General features: G+C 44.5%; 1 protein-coding gene, 1 long non-coding RNA gene and 1 pseudogene across 4 annotated transcripts; 2 read left to right on the top strand and 1 right to left on the bottom strand.

The window, feature by feature from the left end:
- Positions 1-4,119: 4,119 nt before the first annotated feature.
- Positions 4,120-5,451, top strand: LOC130207807 (uncharacterized). The gene is made up of 3 exons (XR_008834344.1): positions 4,120-4,223; positions 5,132-5,190; positions 5,262-5,451. It is a non-coding gene; the product is annotated as an uncharacterized LOC130207807 (long non-coding RNA).
- Positions 5,452-5,998: 547 nt separating this feature from the next.
- On the top strand, positions 5,999-6,152 carry LOC130209122 (U2 spliceosomal RNA; annotated as a pseudogene).
- A 9,892-nt stretch (positions 6,153-16,044) lies between these two features.
- On the bottom strand, positions 16,045-19,621 carry LOC130207799 (uncharacterized). Of its 3 annotated transcripts, XM_056436514.1 has the most exons (7): positions 19,091-19,621; positions 18,690-18,909; positions 18,324-18,544; positions 18,047-18,191; positions 17,831-17,940; positions 17,602-17,744; positions 16,045-16,541 (listed from the first exon to the last, which is right to left on the bottom strand). In XM_056436514.1, the coding sequence occupies exons 1-7, from the start codon at positions 19,619-19,621 to the stop codon at positions 16,496-16,498; spliced, it is 1,416 nt and encodes a 471-aa protein (XP_056292489.1). In that variant the 3' UTR covers positions 16,045-16,495. The 3 variants fall into 3 exon arrangements, with proteins under 3 accessions (XP_056292489.1, XP_056292488.1, XP_056292490.1); XM_056436513.1 differs by lacking the exon at positions 16,045-16,541 and having other exon boundaries at positions 17,333-17,744; XM_056436515.1 differs by lacking the exon at positions 16,045-16,541 and having other exon boundaries at positions 17,661-17,744; positions 17,831-17,935.
- Positions 19,622-23,183: the final 3,562 nt, after the last annotated feature.

Genomic DNA, 23,183 nt, shown 5'->3' with positions numbered 1-23,183 from the left:
TTTTTTTACCATAGCACGATACATTTTTGTCCAATTGGCATGCAACTAATGCCAAAATGTTCATAATTCAATGCCCAATCGTGTGATATGCGAAGGTATGCGCTCTACCGAGTGCCCATTCTAGTATGATGTATGTATTTGTATTGTCATACACATAATTTATATACTGTTTGATGGACAAAGAGAACTACCTATTAGAAGTACTGAAGTTGACGTGACAAATAAAGTTTTACTTTTGCAAGACGAGATTTCCACCGAAACCAAGTGATGCCCCACGTTCTTTTATTCCTCCATCATTACCTTCGCATTGAAAATGCCGGAAGGTTATGTTTTGATCGCCGTGTATTTATTTATTTATTTGTATGCGTGTTATTCGCAAAACTCAAAAAGTATTGAACCGAATCGCATGAAATTTGGTGGGATGATTGTTTATTATCCGGGGACCAGTTGATTAGATTTTGGGATCGATCGGGTCAAAGGTCAAGGTCAAAGGTCATGAACAGGTCAAATCTTCTTGAATCACATGGAATTTGGTGGGATGATTGGTTATTATCCGGGGACCATTTGATTAGATTTTGGGATCAATCGGGTCAAAGGTCAAGGTCATGGAAAGGTCAACATCTTTTTTTTACCATAGCACGATACATTTTTGTCCAATTCAATTCAATTCAGTTTATTTGTATAGCCCAATTTCACAAATTACAAATTTGTCTCGGAGTGCTTTACAATCTGTACACATAGACATCCCTGCCCCAAAACCTCACATCGGACCAGGAAAAACTCCCAAATAACCCTTCAGGGGAAAAAGGAAGAAACCTGCAGGAGAGCAACAGAGGAGGATCCTCTCCAGGATGGACAGATGCAATAGATGTAATGTGTACAGAAGGACAGATTTAGAGTTAAAATACATTCAATGAATATGACAGTGTATGAATAGTTCATAGTAGGCATATTCCACGATGGAGACCTCCACGATCCATCAGGCAGATGGCGGTGGGGAGGAGGAGTGGGCGGAGTCTCAACAGTGGGCGGAGTCTCAACAGGACAGTGGCGTAGTCAGGAGCAGGAATTCCACGACCCATACCTCGATGATCCATCAGGCAGATAGGATCTATGCCGTCTCATAGGGTCCGATGACCCCATGAGACGTGAAGTCAAAAGGACTCCGGGGAGAAAGCAGAGTTAGTAACGTGTGATTGAGAGATGAAAATTCATCCTGAAGGAGAGAAAAAAGAGGAGATAGGTACTCAGTGCATCCTAAAACGTCCCCCGGCAGCTATAAGCCTATAGCAGCATATCAAGGGGCTGGACCAGGGCAAACCTGATTCAGCCCTAACTACACTGCAAAAATTAAAATCTAAGTAAGATGAAATATCTCAAATTAAGGCAATCTATGCTTGTTTTTTGACTGACAAGATATTTCTTCTTACAAGGCAGTTTTCATGTTGGAGCATTTCACTTGTTTTAAGTGTTTTAGTCCTTATTTATCTTAATAAGTTATTAAAACTTGTTAATGAGATGTTATTACTTGTTTTGAGCAAGTTAATGCTTGAAACAAGAATTGACATAATCATAAGGCTGTTTGCTCAACACTGACAAGTACAGAACTGCTTTGTTAGTCAGACTTTCTTATTTCAAGCTTCCCATCCTTTCCATCTCTTTACAAATTAAAAACAGATAAAAACTAGGGCTGTGAAACAATTAAAATGTTTAATCAGGTTAATCACAGGTTTCTGTGGATTAATCATGATTAATCACATATATACATTTACAGGGCTCTCAAGACAGGCAAGAGCTCCGAGAAGAGTTGTTGACGGGGGTGGGGTGGGGGGGGGGGTGCAAGTGACTTTTTTTCACACGCCGGCATCCGAGCTCTGCGGTGCGCGAGGCGGAGGTCGGAGTTGTGTTAACGCGACACGTAGAGACAGAATGACATGCTGCTGGTTAGAGACGACCAACAACAGACGGATTGGAAGCTCATTCTGCGCATGCGTTAAATGCGTTAAAAAAAAAAACTAGTTGAACCTGTAATTTAATTAACTGAGTTAACGCGTTATTTTTCACAGCACTAATAAAACTCAATGGAGTTTATTGTTTTGGTGTCAATATTAAAACACAGCGGAGCAATTATGTATTCCTAGACCAAATACAGAACACAATTGTATATAATAGACATATCTGGGGGAAACACTGAGTCATTTGAACTGTTGTGCAATTCTATTCTATCTCCAAGATGGTATTTTACTTGTACGTTGGAATCAAAAGGAAATATGTTTTTCACCAGTCCAAATTCTGACATATTACCATTCAGTACTTTGGCGCCTATACCTTCGATGACATCAGTGAGCAGATCTGTCATAGATTCCCTCTTCAATAAAAGATCAATGTGAATTCTCAAGATCAGAGAACAAGTGTACTTTTATTTATTCATAAAATGTACATCAACGACAGCACTGTGTCAAATATTTGTAATCAGAAATGATAATGAATAAATTAAAATAAATTCTGACACTAACATCTTTTTAAACACATGCATACACACACACACACACACACACACACTACTCAGCCAACTGACCCGTAACCTCCTAATTGTCTTTCAAATTAACCTTACATATAATATTTACCTAAATATAATACATTGAGGTCATGGGGTGAAATCGCCTCCAAAACCTTCACAAGAGGAAAATCCTTAAAACCAGTCTTTTAGTTAATTTTTCGTACTTTCAAGCAACTTAGAGATGTGGATCCTCTAGAGGGACATCTGAATATGAATACCCTAAAGTTTGGGACTGATAGCTGCAATTTAGGGCCCCCAAAAAAGGTCCAAATGGTCAAATTGGGCCTTATTCTCTTATATTCGCATATTTTTTGATAAGTGCAAAAATGGTCATAATCTCCTAAATATTAGTCCTGGATATCCAAAATTGAACACAAACACTCAAGACAGGGCCTACAATGAGATGAAGGGGTGAAATTTCCCCCAAAACACCCACAAAAGTTAATTGGCTGTCTGAAATCCAGGACTTGAAGAGGGTGTGTGGCTTTGTAAATCTGAGACCCTGTTAAGAGTTTGGGCTGATTTTAGCTTCTTTTTTTCTAAACATGTCAGATCTTAGCTTTCTTTTCCAGGTTGTAGTCACTCCCAAATGGGGCCCAACCATGTAGGCTGGCAATATCTAGCACTTAGCATCCCTGCTTGGTAGCGGTTTAAAAAACGAGAAGAAAACAAATGCACTCCTTTGAAGGTTTTCAAGGAAGTCCTCAAGTGTTTGTAATATATGAAAAATCTCAATTATGATGTTCTACGAGTCTGTTGGACCAGTGCTCTGAGATGTTGGTGATGTTCTACCAGGCTGTTGGACCAGTGCTCTGAACTTCTCCGTACTCTGCTGGGGGAGCAGCATTATAACTGGAGAAAACCAACCGACTCACTAAACTGGTGTGGAAGGCCAGCTCCATCATTGGCTGCAAAGAGGACTATCCGGAACAGGTGGAGAGGAGGACATGAAGAAATGTTTGTCCATATTGGAGAACATGGACCGCACCCTCTCCACCACCTATACTGCAGGGACAGCGGAGCACGTTCTTCAACAGACTGCTTCAGCTCCGCTTCACAAGGACAGATACAGGAGAACCTTCCTGATACAGGAGAACATTCCTGATAGAGGATAACATTCCTGATACAGGAGAACCTTCATGATACAGGAGAACCTTCCAGATACAGGAGAACCTTCCAGTTACAGGAGAACATTCCTGGCAACTATTAGACTTTACAATAAATCACCTCTGGCCAGATCCTCCTCAAATTGAACAACATCAATGAACATTACACCGCTTTCACTTAATATACACTTAGATACACTGTATTTACTTTCATTTTTATTATTTTTTAAATGTCCTTTATTATTTAAATTCTTAAATGTAATATGTCCTGTCCTGCGATTTTATTTTATTGTATTGTATTCTTCAAATAATCTAGTTACTAGAGAAGAAAACAGCACAGACAGCCAGAGACAAACAAGAGAACAGAGAGAGAGAGAGAGAGTTCAAAGGCGAGGCCAGGTGCAGTGATCAGAAAGCAGCCATCACAGATTGAACTGTTGAACCCGGTTTCGCGCCACTATTCCGCAGTTTCAGCTGCGCGCTGCTCTCCTACTTCAGTGACTCACGAAACGCCACAGATTGAACAACAGCCTCCTGACATGACAGCTCTTCTTGAGGTAAGAATGCCAACTTAATTTAATTTCAGAGAGTAAAAGTTGTATTGAACGGGCAACGTTAGTGACACTTTGAGGTTTCTACTCGGCTCTCTGGTGAGGAGTTGAGCTAGCCTCATGTGAGCTAGCGGGTAGCTACTTTTGAATTCGAGGCATCGTGTTCTGCAGTTCTGTGTCGCCTTGGACGTCAAGAGTAAGTTAACTTAGCTATCTGATGGTTAAGTGTCTTCACGTTTCTTTAACATCGTCGATGTAACGTAGGTTGTCGGTTTCTGTGTTGAAGGAGCCAACATTATCTTACTTTACCACATGTTAGCTCAGGCAATGTGTAGCTAACTTTCGTATTATAGGTTCATTACTGTGGCAGGTGGGTTAAGACACCTGAGGGGTCACGTGCTACACACTTCATCTAATAACGACCATTTTATTGAAGTGCTTTGAAACTGGTTCCACGCAGACATGTGTAGACAAGCTCACATATACCGGAGCGGTCAGTCCGGACAGTCACGTGACCAGACACATTATTGTACAGGTCTGTTCACGTGACGTCGGGACTGTTCACGTGACCGCTTTAAACTGCACTGTAGCATATGCTGTCGGGACTGCTGTTAACGTGACGCTCTTAACTTGATGCTGTTGACGTGGTCGGGACTCTGTTCACGTGACTGTTGTTAACATGACGCTTATAACTGCGCTGTGGCGGACATGACGTCTCACAGCTCCTCAGAAGCGCCGTGAGCTGTCCAGTGAGGGGATGGTTTCATGTTCAAATCTTCATTTACTGTCCACATTATCAGATGAGGACGTCACCAAAGATTGTCCTTTGAGTCGATGTTTACATTTATGTACAGATAATTAAGAACATTTAGTTTATCGTAAAATGCTAATTATTTTCTCCTGCCACCTTTCAGACATAGTCATCCAATTTGGATGGAACAACTTCGTGACCTTAATGACACCCAGCAACACGGTGAGATTATAATCCATTTAAATGCAAAAAGCATGACATTTTTTAAGATGTTTTTTCTTTATTTGTGTTAGAGACGCACACAAGCACCACAGGGGAGGATCTGCAGCAAAGGGCCCACCGGAAATCGAACCTTGGCCGCTATGATGACGACAACATGGGGCACTTGAGTGTGAATCTAGCCTTTTCATTTTGATTTACAACCTTGGCATTGAAAAGAGCAAAAGTTGATGCTTGAGATGATTTTGGTTTTACTGAAGAGGATGTACGTTGAAGAGTGAGAGTTGTGATGGGGCACCTCGCGCTCGATGGAAAATCAGGACTGGATACGATGAATCAAGTTTAACAGTATTTAATGGCAAGGAGTATAAACGAAAGTTTAACAAATAATCCAAAACTCACGATCGTGGGTTCCGTGGTGATGTAAGGCTCCGTAGGTACAATGTTCCAAGGAGAAACAAGTGTTCTACCTAACCAGCATCAGAACGAAAGAGAACGAGTCTCCCAATGCATCGTGTGTTAGTAAAACATCAGCCAATCACCTATTCTCACAGGTTAGTCCCACCCTTAACACCTTCTCGTTGGTTCAAAGTCTCGCTAGAACAATGAGGGGTCGAATGTCATGATCCCCCGGTCAAAATGTCATTCCCGGTCAAGTATTTTCACAATAAAAGTCCCGTCTATTATTATCTGAATTAAGTCACTTTCACGGGCTTCAACCGGCTCCAACAGTTCTAAAATAATACTAGACTAAAATAATACTAGACTAAAATAATACTAGACTAACATTCACTCCATGCACATACATAACATAACTTTTGGCTAAGATCAAGTGTAGCATCTGTTCCTATCAGTTTAACATCCGACACGTCCCCCACCCGGGGACCACTTTAAGGGGCGGCTTTAGCTCAGTGGGGTAAGAGGGCCGTCCTGCAACCGCAGGTTGTGGGTTCGATCCCCGCTCTCCCCATTAGTTGCAAGTCGAAGTGTCCTTGAGCAAGGCACTGAACCCCCAGTTGCTTCCCGGGCGCTTCACCGCAGCCCACTGCTCCTTAATAACTAAGGATGGGTTAAATGCAGAGAACTAATTTCCCCTTGGGGATTAATAAAAGTGTATATTCTATTCTATTCTACTTCTTGCCATCGACATATGCATAGAGTAGACATTTCCCCTATGCTTCATAATACATTAACAACAATATCAATATTCTCCCTAATATTTCCCGTTATAATATCTTTCTATATGTATTAATTTAAAGCATAAGACCTCTCTGTACACGTGCAATATCAAAATAAACTATTACAACCTAACAGTATCGATACTAACAAGTTACCCCTATGTTAAACACGATGTGATTTAGCCTATTTTTTGTATCGATACTTCATTAAAAGAGCTCGCGATCAGAGCGCACGCGCTGCTCCGTGTCAAGCTGTCGGCGCACACTGCGCTGCGCAGCTCTCACAGCGAGTGGCATCAAGTGGCGAAGCTTTTGAGACTGTCTTCGGCTTTAAAAAAAAAAGATTGCCAGAAGTGAAATGTTTAAGTTCTTTGTCTACAATGCAGACAGTCTGTAAAGTGATGTAACTCTACAGCTGCTCATACTGAAGGAACTCTGTATCATCTGGTCAGATACAGACTAAAGACCTCATAGTGTATAATCAATGCTTTGATGGCACCATGTAGTTTCATTAATATCTTGCTGTAGGCTAATACTAATCTTACTGCCATTTGTTAAGTGTTGAAAAAGTTGCTAAAAAGTGAACCATACAGATGTTTTATTTATTACTATTATACTGTAGATAAATATACTAGTCTCTTATTCATGGTATCATATTGTTTTTATGGTATTGTATTGAATTCTGGTATCAGTATCATGATATTTATGGCAGATATCGTATAGTATCGTGACAACCAGGTAGAGGCAGAACAGACTCAAGGAACAGACCTTGAAGACTTGTTCAGGCCCAAAAAAAGTAAGTTGGTTCATGAATGACTTTAACCATATTATATATAATGACAATGTATATTTGTTATTACTATTATTATAACGCTTAGTCAGAGCGGAGGACCTTTTGTTCTTAAGTTGTTTATCATCATTATTAGGGTCCGAGCGACAGACGAAGTCTGTCCGAGAGGACCCTATTGAAATTGTTAGGATTATTATTAGGGTCCGAGCGACAGACAAAGTCTGTCTGAGAGGACCCTATTGAAATTGTTTGCGGAATTATTCTTATTCCGCTTTTTATTTTTGAACTTTGACCGCATATTGGGGGTATGTATAATTTCTTTCCAAAGCGACTTACAAATCATGTTACATTCATACACCGTAGACACGCTACTGTCATAAGTCACGGTTGTCGCAGAGAGAGAGGACCCAAATGCCGACATAGCCTGCAAAAAACAATATTTAATCTCAAACCACTAACAGGACGACAAACACGCAGACCAAACAGTACGAAGCCACACAGGGAATGAGACAAACAGGGTTTACATACACAGGCAGGTGGAGGTGATTGGAAAATGGGGAACGAGACACAGGTGAACACAATGAGGGCAGGACCAGCAATCACACAGAAGGAAACAATCAGGGCCAGGGCAGACAATCACAGGGAGACAGACGACACAAGGGCTGTGTCTACTACCGCACACTTTACGAAGTACACTGCAATGCAGTGCACTACAATTCAGTGCACTGTATTGCAGTGCACTGCGTCGCTGATAAGTGCTGTCTCAAATGGAACACTTACGTTAACCACTTGGCGGAAGTGACGGACGCAAATCTGTTCACGGCACCCGCGAAATTAAGCCGGGAGTGACGTACGCAAATCTACTTGCCATACCCGCGAAACTTAAAGTGACAAAATGAATGCACTTCTTGCCCTCTTTGTGTCCCTTGTTTACCCCTTTCTCCACCCCATGTGGAAACTGCGATACCTCCACAATCGCGGCAGGAGCCTCCGTGGTCTACCGCTTGTGCTACCTTAGCCATCTTGTCCGCCATTGTTTTAGAAATAAAATGAAAAGCTGGCGAAAGGGCTCCTCCTCTTCCGCTACGTCGCCAAGATGGCGGCCGTTTAGGGCGAGTAGTGTCCATCGTTTTACACTACATTTTTTGCCCGTTTGCAGTGCACCATCCGGGTACTTTCAGTGCACTGAATTCTGCTGGTTTTTTCAGTGGCGCACTTCGAACTGTTAAGAGAGACGCGTACGTGAACCGATTCGGTCGCCTTCGGGTGGGAGACGGAAAGAAAAGGCACGCCGCAGTCTTCTCGGGTAGGGGAAACCGGGGGAGGAGAGGAGCGGAGGGGGAACGGGAACGAGACGGGAGAGGAGAGATGGAGAGGAGGGGGGGGAAAGGTTTGAGGTGCGAGTCGGCTCACACCGGGTACTTTATTGAGGGGAAATAATCGTGCTCTAATGACAGACGTGTAGCAAACTGTCGTAAAAGCACGTCGGCGGCGCCCAGGCGCAGCGCGTCACCGCGCGCTGCTAACCTGTCGCACTGGAGAGGACACGGGTCCACACGGGTCACGATGCCCGGCCTCTCTTCTGACGAACGGCCCCGGTATCCTCGCCTTACGCCCGAGGGAGAGGAAACTCGGCGGGCGAAGACCGAGTTAAGGGGAGAGGAGGCGGAGATCAGTAACTCCTCTATATGATTCTGCGATCGTTCGGGCCTGATGAGCGACGCGTGCACCTCGACAGTGGTTGCTGTTTGGCTCGGCGCGACACCCCTAGATGATGTCAGATCGATCTCCGCGGAGAGAAACGCTGTGTATTCAATTATCTGGTCTCCTCTCAGCCCGCTCTGAGGGTACAAGGCTCGTAGAGCGGCTGGCGGGACACTTATTAATATTCTTATTCTTAGGACAAACTCCGCGACGAGGACTCGGTGTTACGAGTCCCTCTCTTGGTCCCCGAACCAACCACGGCTCGGCGGAGACGGAGGTCTACCGGCTGCAGCGATATCTCTCTTTAGTACAAAATGTCAGTTACCAGTGTGTGAGGAATCAGTATGTGCCCTGAGTGACGGAGGTCAGTGGGTGTAGCCGTGCAGATGTCGCTCAGACTCACCTCGGGGGCGGCGGGGGTCCGCTTTCGGGTCTCCGCCTTTGGTCTCCTCGGGTGGGTCGACAGGTGAAGAAATAGGACTCACAAAAAAGTAGGTCCACGAACCGAATGTAAAGTTTAAGACTGCAAGGCAGCCAAGTATTTTATTCAAAAAAGGAAGAAAGAAATAAACAAAGTACAATTATAAGTCAGTTCCCTCTCGGGAGCCTGACGCAAAAGTGACAAGAACTCAAAAACTCTCTTTTTCTTCAGCCCCCTCTTTTTTCTGTTCGTCACCTTTATACCCTCGGCTCCTCCCACTTTTACCGGATATCCGTCCCCCTCTTTGGGGTGCTGATGGGGCGTTCATCCCCCCCCCCCTCCCTTCCTGAGAGGTTCTGGAGAGACTCTCTGTCCCACTTCAAAGAGGGGGACCGTTGTCTTAGCTGGTTTAGATGAGCTCGGTCACCTCGGTGACCTGTCTCCAGGTCTCTCCTCTTATCTCTCAGGCACTTAGGGTACCCTCTTTATGATCCTTTCAGACCTGGTGAGACTTCCCGATGCCAGTGACATCAAACACACTCTAACCGGGGGTCAGGATACAGAACATATTGGGAGACATATATCACATTATCATATCAATGACCATTGATCTACAGGCAGGTTAACACACATGAATCCAGGCTTGTGTTTATTCACTTCGTAGTAACATCCTCTCTGGCCCATTTGGTCAGGATATGGACTCCTGAACACACAATCAACCAGGTCTTCATTTGAATATCACAAGAGGTGCCATGGTCCTGTCGTGTCGAGCCGGTTGTAAACGCCTCCGCTGACCCCTCAGGACCCCTGTTCTGTCACACCTGGCCCTCTGCTTATCGTCCCAGCGATGGCCTCGATGCTTTCATTTGATTTTACAGCCACTCTCCCTGTCGGCCGGCCTGATGGATGCCTTGTTGCTTTCCTATTGTTGTAGTCTAATGGAACTGGGGTCCCCTTTGATCTGTTTTATTACTCACATTCCGCATTCACTTTTCCCGGCCTGGTCTATTCTCGCTAATCCCAGAAAAATTCGCATTTATTTGTCCCACTTCTAACAGAACACTGAAAGTCAGTGCTCGAAGTGCTCAAGTGCGCTGTAGTAGACACAGCCAAGGACTTCAAAACAAGACACAAACTCCAGATCATGACAGCTACAGGGAGCAATTCAAGATTAAGTCTTGCTCAAGGACACATCGACTGATTGGAAGATGAACCTGCTAACCACTGACCCATTGACCCACAGTCGCCCATATTAATGTCAAATACGAGAGTCAATTAACGTTCACGATCATGGAGTTGGACAGAGGAATGAGGCCACAGTCAGCCTCAGCTCCTCCTGTAAGCCAGGAGCTCCATGAGCCAGGTACTGTTGTCCCCCTCAAGCCTCTAACCCAGTGGTCACCAACCTTTTTGAGCCCAAGATCCCTGACCTCCGCCTTCATGACGGCAAGATCTACCTATTGAGGCGTTGAGAGAAAACGACTGTCCAGACTGGACTTATGACTTTTTATTTGGCCTAATTGTCATTTTGGTCCAGCGTTCAAATTGATGTGACCAGGAACACAGAATTTAAGTGTAATATAACAAGTAAGATATTTGTTAACCGCACACAATATGAACAAGAAAAAACACATTTGCAATGAGCAGCTGGATGAACTACCAATTTAAATGTTGTATTTATTTACATTTCGTTGCCTCTGTACCTGTACTTTAGAAATGACAATGAATTGAATCTAATCCAATTACAACACAACACTGACAACATGATCAGTCAATGCAACTCATGGAAGTTCAGCTCTGTGATCACAAGGCCATCAAGCCATGTGACTCCAGTCAGTGTTTATGGCTGTGACTGAACTCTGTCTGTGAGCTTGTAGTTAGTTCATAATCACAGACAGCCAGTCTGAGGCAGTCTGTCAGCTGTCTGTCAGTAATCCAGCTCCTGGTCTTTGATTTGGTGATTTTCTCAACTCCACTGACGAGTTTTTCGGGGCAAAATTGGTATTGATGAAAGTTTTCTCATCTGGGATTGGTTCTGAACTCAGCCCGTTGGTGAATACGTTCACATCAGCTCTACAGACATCCTCAGATTTAAATAATTTTCATAATAATAAATATGAGAATCACCATTTGTGACTCCTGCATCTGTCCCTTTTCAAATAATAGAATAAATGCAATTGCAATCACTTTCAAGTAAACCAGATTGCTCAATCAGACAAGAAAAAAAAGCTCAACGTTGAGCTTTTGTTTTGAAGGACAACAGCAGAAAAGCCCAACTCACGGAGGTAAGACCTGGCAAGTCGCCAAGAATCTCGGCTGTCGCGCATGCGCAGGCGTAACCTGTTAATGCCGTAACGTAAACATGTACACGAAGGTACAGGCATTTCAACATTTATTTATTGATGACTTAGTTTTATGTCGGTGTACTTTGAGCTTGTGCAATATGTGAAGTTATCAATAAAGGTCTTTCTGCATTTCCCCTGCGCCTCACCTGGAGTGGTACGTTCCCCTCTTTCGGGGAGCACAGCTGACAACACGGCTGTGTAAGCGAACCCGCTTTCAGGCGTTCATGAATCAGGCGGAGATCTTTTCTGACGTCAATCTTCCAGTCAGAAAGAAAACATTTCAGAAGACATTTCAGAAAATGTTCGAAAACAAGGAACAATGTGTTTCTGAATTTATTTTCATTTTATTTTGGAGATCGACAGGGAACGTCTCCGAGATCGACCGGTCGATCGCGATCGACGGGTTGGCGACCACTGCTCTAACCTCCATACAAAGATACGGCTCTTAGTACGCATGCAAATGAGTTCACACCCGAAGGTTAGTACAATTGGCTCTTCAAAATAATGCAGATGTTCGGTTTCGCTAAGCTAATTGTCAAGATGGCGGCGTCAAACGTCACCCTTCGGTCAAAGACAGGAAGTTCCTTCAGAATAAAACTTGTGCTTGCCTTCAGAACAAAAGTAATGTCTCGGGTTCCCCCCAGCATTCATTTTATCTAATCTCTAAACAATAGAATACTCGTTGACACTGTTAGTCTACCTCAATATAACACACGTTAAACATAGAATGTCACGACCTCTTGCGAGCCTATCTGCGCCATCCGCCGCCGTGATACTTCCCTTCCGGACGCGCGCATGCCTCGCGCCGTCACTACGGCGATGATAACCTACATTATTGCTCCAGAGATATAACTCGATCAATATGATTTGTACTCTTGTGGAAGCGCTCTCCTTCTGCGACTGGAAGAACGGTTCGTACTGATTAAATCGGAAAAGATGGTCCAGAGCTCAAAAACGCGGAGCGAAGCATATTCCAGTTCACGCAGCGAGGAGCCTGAACCGTCTTGTAGGGCTTGTTTAGCATACCGGCTGATACCGCACGGAGCCCAGCTGGCGCTGCCGGTAACAATGTCGTAAAGATTTAGCGTTTACCGGGATTGAAGCGAGCATCGATAGTGTAAATGAAGCCACTCAGTGAATGGAAGGCAGAGATGACGGCGTTGTCTGCCGTAGAGGAGATTAGTTGCTGGTGGAGAAAATACGGAAAGCGCCGTGCTTCCTCTTCGCCTGTGGAGCTCGGGCTACGACTGATCTTGTGGCCCGATCACCGGTGAGGGATCAGCTGATTGTACCTAACAAACATACTATGCTATACTTACTCGCTGGTGGATCAGGAGTGAGGGAGGCCTGATGCTAGAAAGCACCGTGAACTTCCGCGGAGATCCCGAGTGGACGCAGCTGTGTGAGTGTTCCTGAGCATCGGCGTCTTTTTTTTCTTCCTCAGGACCTTCTTCGTCCGATTTGATAGACCAGTTTACACTATATTACTTCGGTACTGCTGGATGTCTAATACAGTTTAGAATTGTAAGTGTGACTAACGTGCATGTTTACCGTAAATGATGACAGCAATTTTTCGGGAAAAAATAGAAATGGTTGAATACAACCTCCATTGAAAATGTTGGGAACGTCGCAAAATTGCTTAGAATACGGTTAAAAAAAGGAAAACTACAGATATACATGAAAGAACAACAATGATTTCTCCAAAAACATCTTCTTTAATTCGTAATTTATTTATCAATTGTATTAATAATTAGTAATTCATAGACCAGAGCTGCTTACTTTTTCATTGGTTGTGTATTCTGTGCATATTTCAGTTATTTTTCTTCAGGACCTGCATTGCCCCATTTGAGAGACTAAACTGCTGTGCTCTTAGGTATTTGGTTTTTAAAGGTGCAACATGTAATGCAGAGCCAAATGCTGCAAATAAATAGCATTTAACTTCTTCTTCTGGGTCCATCCAATAAAAAAAAAGCCTAACATATATATGCAACATTTAAACAAACTAAAACTCCGAGAGACGTGATAAAAAAAACACTGTTATCTTGTAATCTTCACATCTGACGCCGGCTTATAGTTTGTGTTTACTGTGCCATTCACCAAGGGTGTATGGTCTGTGTAGGTTTTGATAGTTTGTGTAATGGCTCAGGTCTGGGGTAGCAGTGATGAGAGAATGACTTTGGTGTTTGTTTGGCCCTCCCTGCAGACAGGGGAATGCTATGCTTAAAGAAGCTTATCAATGATGTAGTCTCTTAGCGGCGGAGGACCACGTGAGGGTGCAACTTGTTTTCTACATTGAATACATGTGTTATTACAGTAAATTCCTTATTAGTGGCCAAGCCTTTATTCACCTCAACAGCAGAGGGTACCAGGCCTCTATTTTATGCAGGCTTGTATTAGAGGCAGGCCTTACAATCAAGATGTATTTATTATTATTTGCTTTTTGATTAATATATGACATTTTTTTAGTATGAACCAACCTTTTTTTCTTATCTGCGAACGTTTTGACTGGCTCAGTGCTGAGCAGGATCATCTTTCAATCAGAGGATAGGTGGTTCAATGCCTGGATCCGCTTGCCCAGACATGGGCAAACTACGCCCCGTGGGCCATATACGGCCCGTTAGGCTTTTTAATCCGGCCCGCCGAACTTGTCCAAATTATCGTAAAAACCCACGGATGTGTAAAAACCTCATTCAGTTCCCCTTTTCACCGTTTCCCCTGCAATACCCTCGTTTTCCCAATAGATGGCACACTAGTTCATACGAGCAAGGGGACTTAATCACCGACAGTTCATTACGTTCCAAGAGGAAACCGATGCGGATCACCAGGACTTACTTTACCACTCTCGTGTCCGCTGGTTAAGTTTGGGGAAAGTGTGTCAACGAGTGTGGAACTCCAAGAGGAGATTCGCTCGTTTTTGGAGCTAATGGGGAAATCCGACGAATTCCCTGAGTTGAGCGACACGGACTGGCTTTGTGACTTTGCGTTTGCTGTGGACTAGGGCTGCAACAACGAATCGGTAAAATCGCTAAAAATCGATTTTTAAAATAGTTGGCAACGAATTTCATTATCGATTCGTTGTGTCGCGCGATTATTACGGCCCTCAATAAATGGCGGAGTATAAAAAAAGTAGATTTGAGCGCAGAGCGACGCAGGAGAAACAAGAGCAGAGCGGAGGGAGAGGACGGACAGAACGCTGCGTTGTGAGAGCCAATCAGCGCTGAGCTGCTCCGCTGTTGATGAATCTAATTCGCTGCTGCTGCTCTCGTGGCGCTGGAAGCGGAAGTCATTCACAGAGCTGAGTGCGCCTACGGTTAAGTTATGAACCCAGACACCAGGGCGCTAGATGTTACGACGTGTGTGGCATTACCACAAGAAGTAGAACGTAGAAAAAGTGGTTATTTATTCCGTGGCGGAAAAAAAAATTCCACGGAGAAAGGAAACGGAGATAAGCCCGCCCCCTCAACGAGACGTATGACTCGTTTAACCCACAAATAGTCGGTTGAGTAAACTCAGGAGAGTAAAACCCTGTCAGTTCTGTTTGTGACGGGTTCATCCACATGACCAATGAACAGGGTTCATCCACATGCTGACCAGATGACGCAGCACATCGCCCTCAATTTAAAGACCCCTTTCTAGATTCTGCTGCAGGCAGGATATTTAATACAGTCTATGGCTGTGTCTACTACCGCGCACTTGAGCACTTCGAGCACTGACTTTCAGTGTTCGAAGTGCGCCACTGAAAAAACCAGCAGAATTCAGTGCACTGAAAGTACCCGGATGGTGCACTGCAAACGGGCAAAAAATGTAGTGTAAAACGATGGACACTACTCGCCCTAAGCGGCCGCCATCTTGGCGACGTAGCGGAAGAGGAGGAGCCCTTTCGCCAGCTTTTCATTTTATTTCAAAAACAATAGCGGACAGCACAAGCGGTAGACCACGAAGCTACAGACCGTACATGTAAGTATCAGCGGTAATTACACATTGTACTGGTATTACAATGTACTACTAACATGCCATTCTCAGATTAGTGAGCATACCTAGGTAGCATTAGATGCCATTGGATCTGCATGGCAGTTATGATAAGCTAGCTGGGTAATCCACCACCCGGCCAGTCCGACGAAGGTGCACTTTTATCGGACACTTTTCGCTTGACGAGCGGGGGCAGGTCGGCTCCAGGCGCTTGCTCCAGCGGCAAGTCCGACGACAGATAGCTATGTCAGTCATCGGACAGTGTTAAACAACGGCTGTTCTGTTAAACAATCGAAATAGCAATTTTAATAATGGATTAACAATGGATATGCTCAGTTTAATAACGGGTTAACATGACACCGCGAACGTTGCAACACACGCCGCCCGATAATTAATACCGTTACGATAGCTATCTAAGCTTGTCCTTCTAGAAATAATTGTAGCTTTCAATCATCGTTGTGTGTTGTTTTTTTAATGTCGTGTATGTATTAATTTAAATGTAATCGTGGTCTGGGACAGAGCACTGAATGGCTATCCTATTTCTGTTTCCTGCCCCAGAGACGTTTCCTGGAGGTGCTGGTGCTGGTCCTCTGCTGCCCTCCCGACATCTGCATCTGGCTCCAATGACCTCTGGCACCTCACATCCACCTCCAGGGCCTTTAAGAAGATGGACCGCCATCGCGTCTTCAGTATCCCGAAGGACCTCTCCACAACACACCTCACCTTTGACAGGCAGCAGTTGTAACATGCTTGGAGGTGGTTGCGGACAGGCTGCCTGAAGGGGGTCATGAGGCAGATGGGTTGGGACAGGCAGGGGTAGCCACCATCCCCAAGGATACAGTATCCTGGTGGAGGGTATGACTGCTCATAGGAGATGGGGCTGTTATTCAGGACCCTGGCATCATGCACTGAGCCCGGGGCCTGTCGAAGCACTGCAAAAATTCAGCCTAAAAAAACAAGAAAAAAAAGTAATAAAATGAGGGAATATTACTTGAAATAAGCCAAATTATCTGCCAACAGAACAGGAAAATTTGACTTGCCAAGATTTCTTAAAACAAGTAAAAGTATCTTACCCACAAATATCTTAAAACTAGTGTAGCCAGATGAAAAACAAGTAAATTTATCTTGATACAATGAAACAATTTAAGAATTATTTTCTTAATATGTAGGAAAATGTGCTTAAATTCAGCAAATGCAAGTACCATCATCTTGCAATAAGGAGAAATGTTAGGCAATATATCTTAAAATAAGTAATGATACACTAAAAACAAGTACATTTGTCTTGATACAATGACAAATGTAAGAATTATTTTCTCAATTTGTAGGAAAATGTGCTTAAATTCAGCAAATGCAAGGACCGTCATCTTGCAATAAGGCTATATGTTAGGTAATATATCTTAAAATCAGTAATGTTACACTAAAAACAAGTAAACAGTTCTCAATATGTAGGAAGTTTGCTTGAATTTAGCATCCAATGCTCTTGCAATATTCTTAAAATAAGGTGAAATACCATGGAATTTACAGAGAAAAATACCATAATATGCTTAAAATCAGTAATCTGAAGATACATGTAATATAACTACTCGAAGGCTTGCTTTAAGAAATACAGGAATCTCAATGCATTTCCTTTGACTTCTTTATTGTTTTTTAAAACCAAAGTAGACCTTTTTCAAGGATAAAAAAACACAGCAATGTGTCATAAAAGTAAAGTAATAAAACATACAACATTAAACTCTAAAATGCAGAGGAACGGAAGTAAAACTAACAGTTCTCGATCAACAGATCCGCTATAGAATGTTTAATTATCAGGAACTAAATGAAAACAATAGTATGCAACCTTATTCAGTAATAAACTTTTTCCACTCGGCCATAGCCTTTTTATATGAAGAAGTCATGTCTCGGTCGTGGATGGTGTCCAAGACAACTTCTGTCTGCAGCACAGAGAGGAGTGTTGCGATGCACTTAGGATATGTCAAGTGAAAGGTGTAATAACACACCATAACATACATCAGGCTGGCATAGATGTCCTCTTTTGGAAAGCTCAGCACAGGCATGGTTCCAATGGCCAGTATGCAGATGGTTTCGCAGACAATGACGACAGGGTTGAAGAGTGGTCTTGCCTGAAGAAAGCTGTTCGGGTCTTCTGTAGACTTGAACAAAAAGAAAAAGACAATTCACTCTTTGTATGTTATGGTGAAGTAATGTGAAAATTATCATACATGCACAAATCTCTTACCTCAAGTATGTGAAGCACTGCCTCACTTGCGTGTCCTAACTTCTTCGGTGGAGCCACAGGTGTTGGGAACATTTCTGGCAAAGCCTTCATCATTGCAATTGAGTGCTTTACTGTTAAAACAAAAACAGTTTCATTTTATTTACTGCAGCCAGTTATTTAAACACGCATCAATATTTCTAAGGGATTCTCCATGGTCAAAGTGTGTAACTAGTCTACCTTTGTCCAGCAGCGGAGGCCTCATGACCTTTTTGAAAACCCCATAAAACTGTGCCTTCTCGAAAAAGGTTTCCCAGCGGGTCTTCAGTCCATGCATGAAGTTGGAGTTCCCTCGATCAAGGACCCGCTGAAGTTCATCCATAAGCTGAAAGATAAATTCATATTATAATAGAAACATCTCTGATTCCATATTCCCCACACCATTTCTGATTTGAGATTCGGTCAGGTGTTAACCAGGCTAAGGAAGTATAGGCTTAAAAAAAAAATGTTTTCTTACATGATCCAGTTCTCTGAAGCAGGGGTATGCTTCCAGAATCCTCGTATGCCTGTCCTGCTCCTTGATAACATCACTGTCAATGAACAGCCGTCTAGCTTGGAATTCAAGGTCCAGAAGCTGGGAAACATCCTTCTTGTTGGGTTTGGCCTTGGTTTTGTACATGTCCATCAGAGTTTTATGATGTCTCGCCTGGTTCTGTCGGCTGTCAGTAGTTTCTGATGCTAGAAAACATAAACCCAATAAATTTTAATAAAAAAAACACAGGCTGAAATCAAAACAACTGTTTCTATTTCTGCCATTACAGTTCGCCTGGGACATTAACACCCAAACAACCATTTTCTAAATTACTTCAATTTATGTATTTACCATCCAACTGTTCATTCTCTGGGGTGCTGCAGCTAAATTCTGGGGATCTCTCCAAGATCAAAGAAGATGAGGTGGACTCATCAGTGTCATCAGTGGACGTCTCCTGGCTTCTCTGAAAGCTAAGTCTGCGTGGCCGTTTTCTTGAAGGAGTCGCTCCCTGCTTCTTTTTGGGAGTTGTCACATTCTGGACCCTTTTCAAAAGCTGCTTCTTCACAGATTCCTGACAAGAAACAGACACAACAGATTGTGAATAAATCGCATTAAACATTTAATCAGAAATTTGCCCTGATTGATCAGGACATCGCTCAGATTTTAAGTGTCAACTGTTTGTATTTTGTCTGTTAGCTATCCAACAGTGTTACGTTTGGAAACACGTATTGAATACATAAGTAGCAACTTACACACTCAGCTCCTAGGGTCGCAGATCTGTCCCGCAGCATTGGGTAGTACTCCACTAGACGCTTTGCCATTACAGTGAGTTCCCGGCTGCATGGATAGTTGAAGTCATCCACTGCTGCTCTCTTAATTGCAATCATGCTCGTTACTGTATTCCTGATTAATCGACAGCGAAGATCTTTCGAAAGAATATGGTCTTCTTCTTCTCCAGTACGCTGTTTTTCAAAAAAGGTGCTCCTTGATTGCTCCAACTCTGTATCTGTGTATACAACATACTGGGGGCTGACAAGCTGTACAATTCGGCTGGCACCATCAAAGTCAAAGTCAGTTTTATTTGTCAATTTTCCATATGTGCAAACATACAGAAGATCGAAATTGCGTTTCTCTTCTGTCCAACATAAAGTGAATTGTGCAACATATAGACAACATAGAGTGCAAAAATAGTAAAAAAACATGTGAACATATAGACAACATAAAGTGCAAAAATAGTAAAAAACATGTAAACATATAGACAACATAAATTGTGCTAGCAGCATTCAGACATGTGAGTCTGAAAGAGGACGGACTGGGAGGATGGGGAGAGAGTTCAGCTTCCTGACAGCCTGGTGGATGAAGCTGTTGGACAGCCTGGCGGTGTGAGCCCGGAGGCTCCGGTACCTCCTCCCAGAGGGCAGGAGGCTGAAGAGACCGTGTGAGGGGTGGCAGGGGTCACTCACAATCGAGGTCGCTTTGCGGGTGAGGCGGGTGTTGTATATGTCCTGCAAGGATGGGAGGGGGGGGAGTGAGGCACCCATGATCCTTCCAGCTGCCTTCACTATGCGCTGCAGGGCTTTCCTGCTGTGGTCTGTGCAGCTTCCGCTCCACACAGTGATGCAGTTGGTCAGGATGCTCTCGATGGTGCCGCGGTAGAAGGTGCACATGATGGATGGGGGGCTCCCTGCTTTCCTCAGTTTCCGGAGGAAGTAGAGGCGCCTCTGTGCTTTCTTTGCCAGCGATGTAGTGTTTGCTGTCCACGAGAGGTCCTCACTGATTTCCACCCCCAGGAATTTGGTGCTGCTGACCTGCTCAATGTCCGCACCGTTGATGGTCAGTGGTGGGTGATGGGCGTGGCCTTTCCGGAAGTCAACAACGATCTCTTTGGTCTTGCTGTTGTTGAGCAGGAGGTTGTTGACTCCGCACCACGTGGTCAGAAGGTTGACCTCCCTCCTGTAGAGGGTCTCGTCATCCTTGGTGATGAGACCTATCAATGTTGTGTCATCTGCAAACTTGACCATGTGATTGGTGCTGTAGCTGGTTTTGCAGTCGTGAGTCAGCAAGGTGAAGAGCAAAGGACTGAGCACACAGCCCTGAGGGGCCCCTGTGCTGAGTGTGATGCTGCTCGAGGTGTTGTTGCCAACACGTACTGCTTGTGGCCTCTCACTCAGGAAGTCCAGCAGCCAGTTACACAGCGAGGTGTTGAGCCCCAGCTGGTCAAGTTTGCAGATTAGTTGTTGTGGGATGATTGTGTTGAATGCTGAGCTAAAGTCTATGAACAGCATTCTTACATAGGAGTCTTTTTTGTCCAGGTGGGTGAGGGCTGGGTGGAGAGCAGAGCAGATTGCATCCTCCGTGGACCGTTTGGCCCGGTATGCAAACTGGAAAGGGTCCAGAGTGGGGGGGAGAATGGATTTGATATGCGACATGACTAGTCGTTCAAAGCACTTCATGATTATGGGGGTCAGTGCCACTGGACGATAGTCGTTGAAGCAGGACGGAGTGGATTTCTTTGGCACAGGTATGATGGTGGTTACCTTGAAGCATGATGGAACAACAGCTTGTCTCAGAGAAGTATTAAAGACATCCGTGAAGACGCCTTAAGCTCCTCTGCGCAGTCCTTCAGCACACGACCAGGGATGTTGTCTGGACCTGTTGCCTTGTGGGTGTTGATGGACGAGAGAGTCCTCTTCACGCTGGCAGCAGACAGGCACAGAACCTGATCGTGGGGAGGGGGCGGAGTCTTGTGTGGACGAGTGCTGTTCTGTGCTTCAAACCGGGCAAAGAAGCTGTTGAGGTTGTTTAGCAGAGAGATGTTGCTGTCGCAGTTCTGTGGCGTGGGTTTATAGTCTGTGATGGTCTGAATGCCCCGCCACAGGCTGCGTGTGTCTCTGCTGTCTTTAAAGTGCCAGATTATCTTTTTTGTGTAGAACCTTTTTGCTTTCCTGATGCCGTGGGACAGGTTGGCTCTCGCTGTTTTCAGGTCCGTTTCGTCCCCAGCTCTGAAGACCCTATTTCTAGTCCTCAGCAGCCGATGGACTTCCCCTGTTAGCCACGGCTTCTGGTTAGCCCGAGTGGTGATGGTCTTTACATGGGTCACATCATCAATGCACTTGCTAATGTAAGAAGTAACAGTGTCTGTGTACTCCCCAATGTCTGTGTGGTCATTGTATGTGGCTGCCTGTTTAAACATTCCCCAGTCTGTTGAGTCAAAGCAGTCTTGGAGAGCGCAGGAGGCCCCTCTGGCCACACCTGTACCTGCTTCAGAACCGGTCTGGAGGCTTTCACTCTGGGTCTGTATGCTGGCATTAGCATGACGGTGATGTGGTCAGAGAGACCTATGTGGGGGAGGGGGGAGGCCTTGTACGCTCCTTTGTGGGTTGTGTAGACCAGATCCAAAATGTTGTCTCCTCTTGTAGGGAAATCAACATGCTGGTGTAGTTTGGGAAGGACAGTCTTAAGGTTTGCATGGTTGAAATCTCCAGCAAAGATGGTGAAGCCGTCTGGGTGAGCCGTCTGTTGTTCACTGATGGCCTGATACAGTTCACAAAGTGCCGCATTTCTATCACTGTTGTTGGAGGTCGGGGGGATGTAAACAGCGACTAGCAGAATCGCCGTGAATTCCCTCGGCAGATAAAAAGGACGGCACCTTACGATCATAAACTCCGCCAGTGGTGAGCAGTGTTTACATACCACGGCAGCGTCCCGGCACCATGCATCCCGGATGTAAACACATACCCCGCCGCCGCGAGTTTTCCCTCCATCAGCGAGGGCTCTGTCCGCCGGTAGCATGTTAGCTGCTCCAGTCTCACAGCAGAGTCGGGGATGTTGTCGTTTAGCCATGTTTCCGTGAAGATAAGCACACAGCAGTTCCTCACGTCTCGCTGCTCCGTCTGCAGCAGTCTAATGTGGTCCATTTTATTGTCCAAGGATCGCATTAGCCATGATAATGGATGGTATGGCTGGACGAGTTGGCCTAGCCGCTAGCCTAGCTCGGATACCTCCGCTACCCCTCTTCTGCTTCCTCTCACAACGCTTGCGCGCCTCCTTTCTGGGGAGGAGTGTCAGTCGAGTCCGGTGTGGTCGGTGTGGTCGTAGGCCGGCGAAGTAATCCGTGCTCCCCGAGTGTTTCCGCTTGTTCAGCGTCCAGAGTGCCGTGTAGTTTGGTCCTGCCGATGGTTAACAGAACCTGGCGACTATATTTGGGTTCCGACGTAGACAGACGAGGCGAAGACGAACAATTTTTGGACGAACTTTTGCACAAACATTTAGAAACAGAACAAAACACCATGTTGGTCTCTTGGGTTTTGAGAGGGGAGGGGGGTGGTGGAGAAGTGAGTTGGAGGGGTGGGAATGGGGCTGAAATCACAGGTGCCAGAGGACGTGCCTGGTCTACACCAGTCTGCTTCCTGACCCTGTATAAGACATATTGTGAAATTGTAATTTCATGGCAAAGAACACAGCACTGTAACAACAACCAAACAACACCAGAAACCCCTCCATCTTTAGATAAAAGGAACAATGGCCAGGAAATGCTTTCTTGATAACAATAACAGTCACTGCTTGGTTAAATGTCTCCCAAATGTTAAAATCTAACATTACCTCATTTTCATCATGAGTAACACTCCAAATTGTTCTCCTTCTGAAAAAGTGCTCTGGTCCAGGGAAGAGGTCACGTAAGTCTTCCTTAGAAAGGCTGTACAGCATGTCAGTGCCTATATTAGCAGCTGAAAAACACATTTAACCACATGGTAAATACTTAAGTAATTCGCAATATATAGTTCATAAATGCAAAGTGTCAGGTTAATATTTTGCCAATAGTATATTACATTACATGTCATTTAG

This window comes from Pseudoliparis swirei, chromosome 18, assembly GCF_029220125.1.
Source record: "Pseudoliparis swirei isolate HS2019 ecotype Mariana Trench chromosome 18, NWPU_hadal_v1, whole genome shotgun sequence".
Classification (NCBI taxonomy): domain Eukaryota; kingdom Metazoa; phylum Chordata; class Actinopteri; order Perciformes; family Liparidae; genus Pseudoliparis; species Pseudoliparis swirei.
Note: the sequence above shows the minus strand (reverse complement) of the source record. Positions and strands in the feature narration are given on the sequence as shown.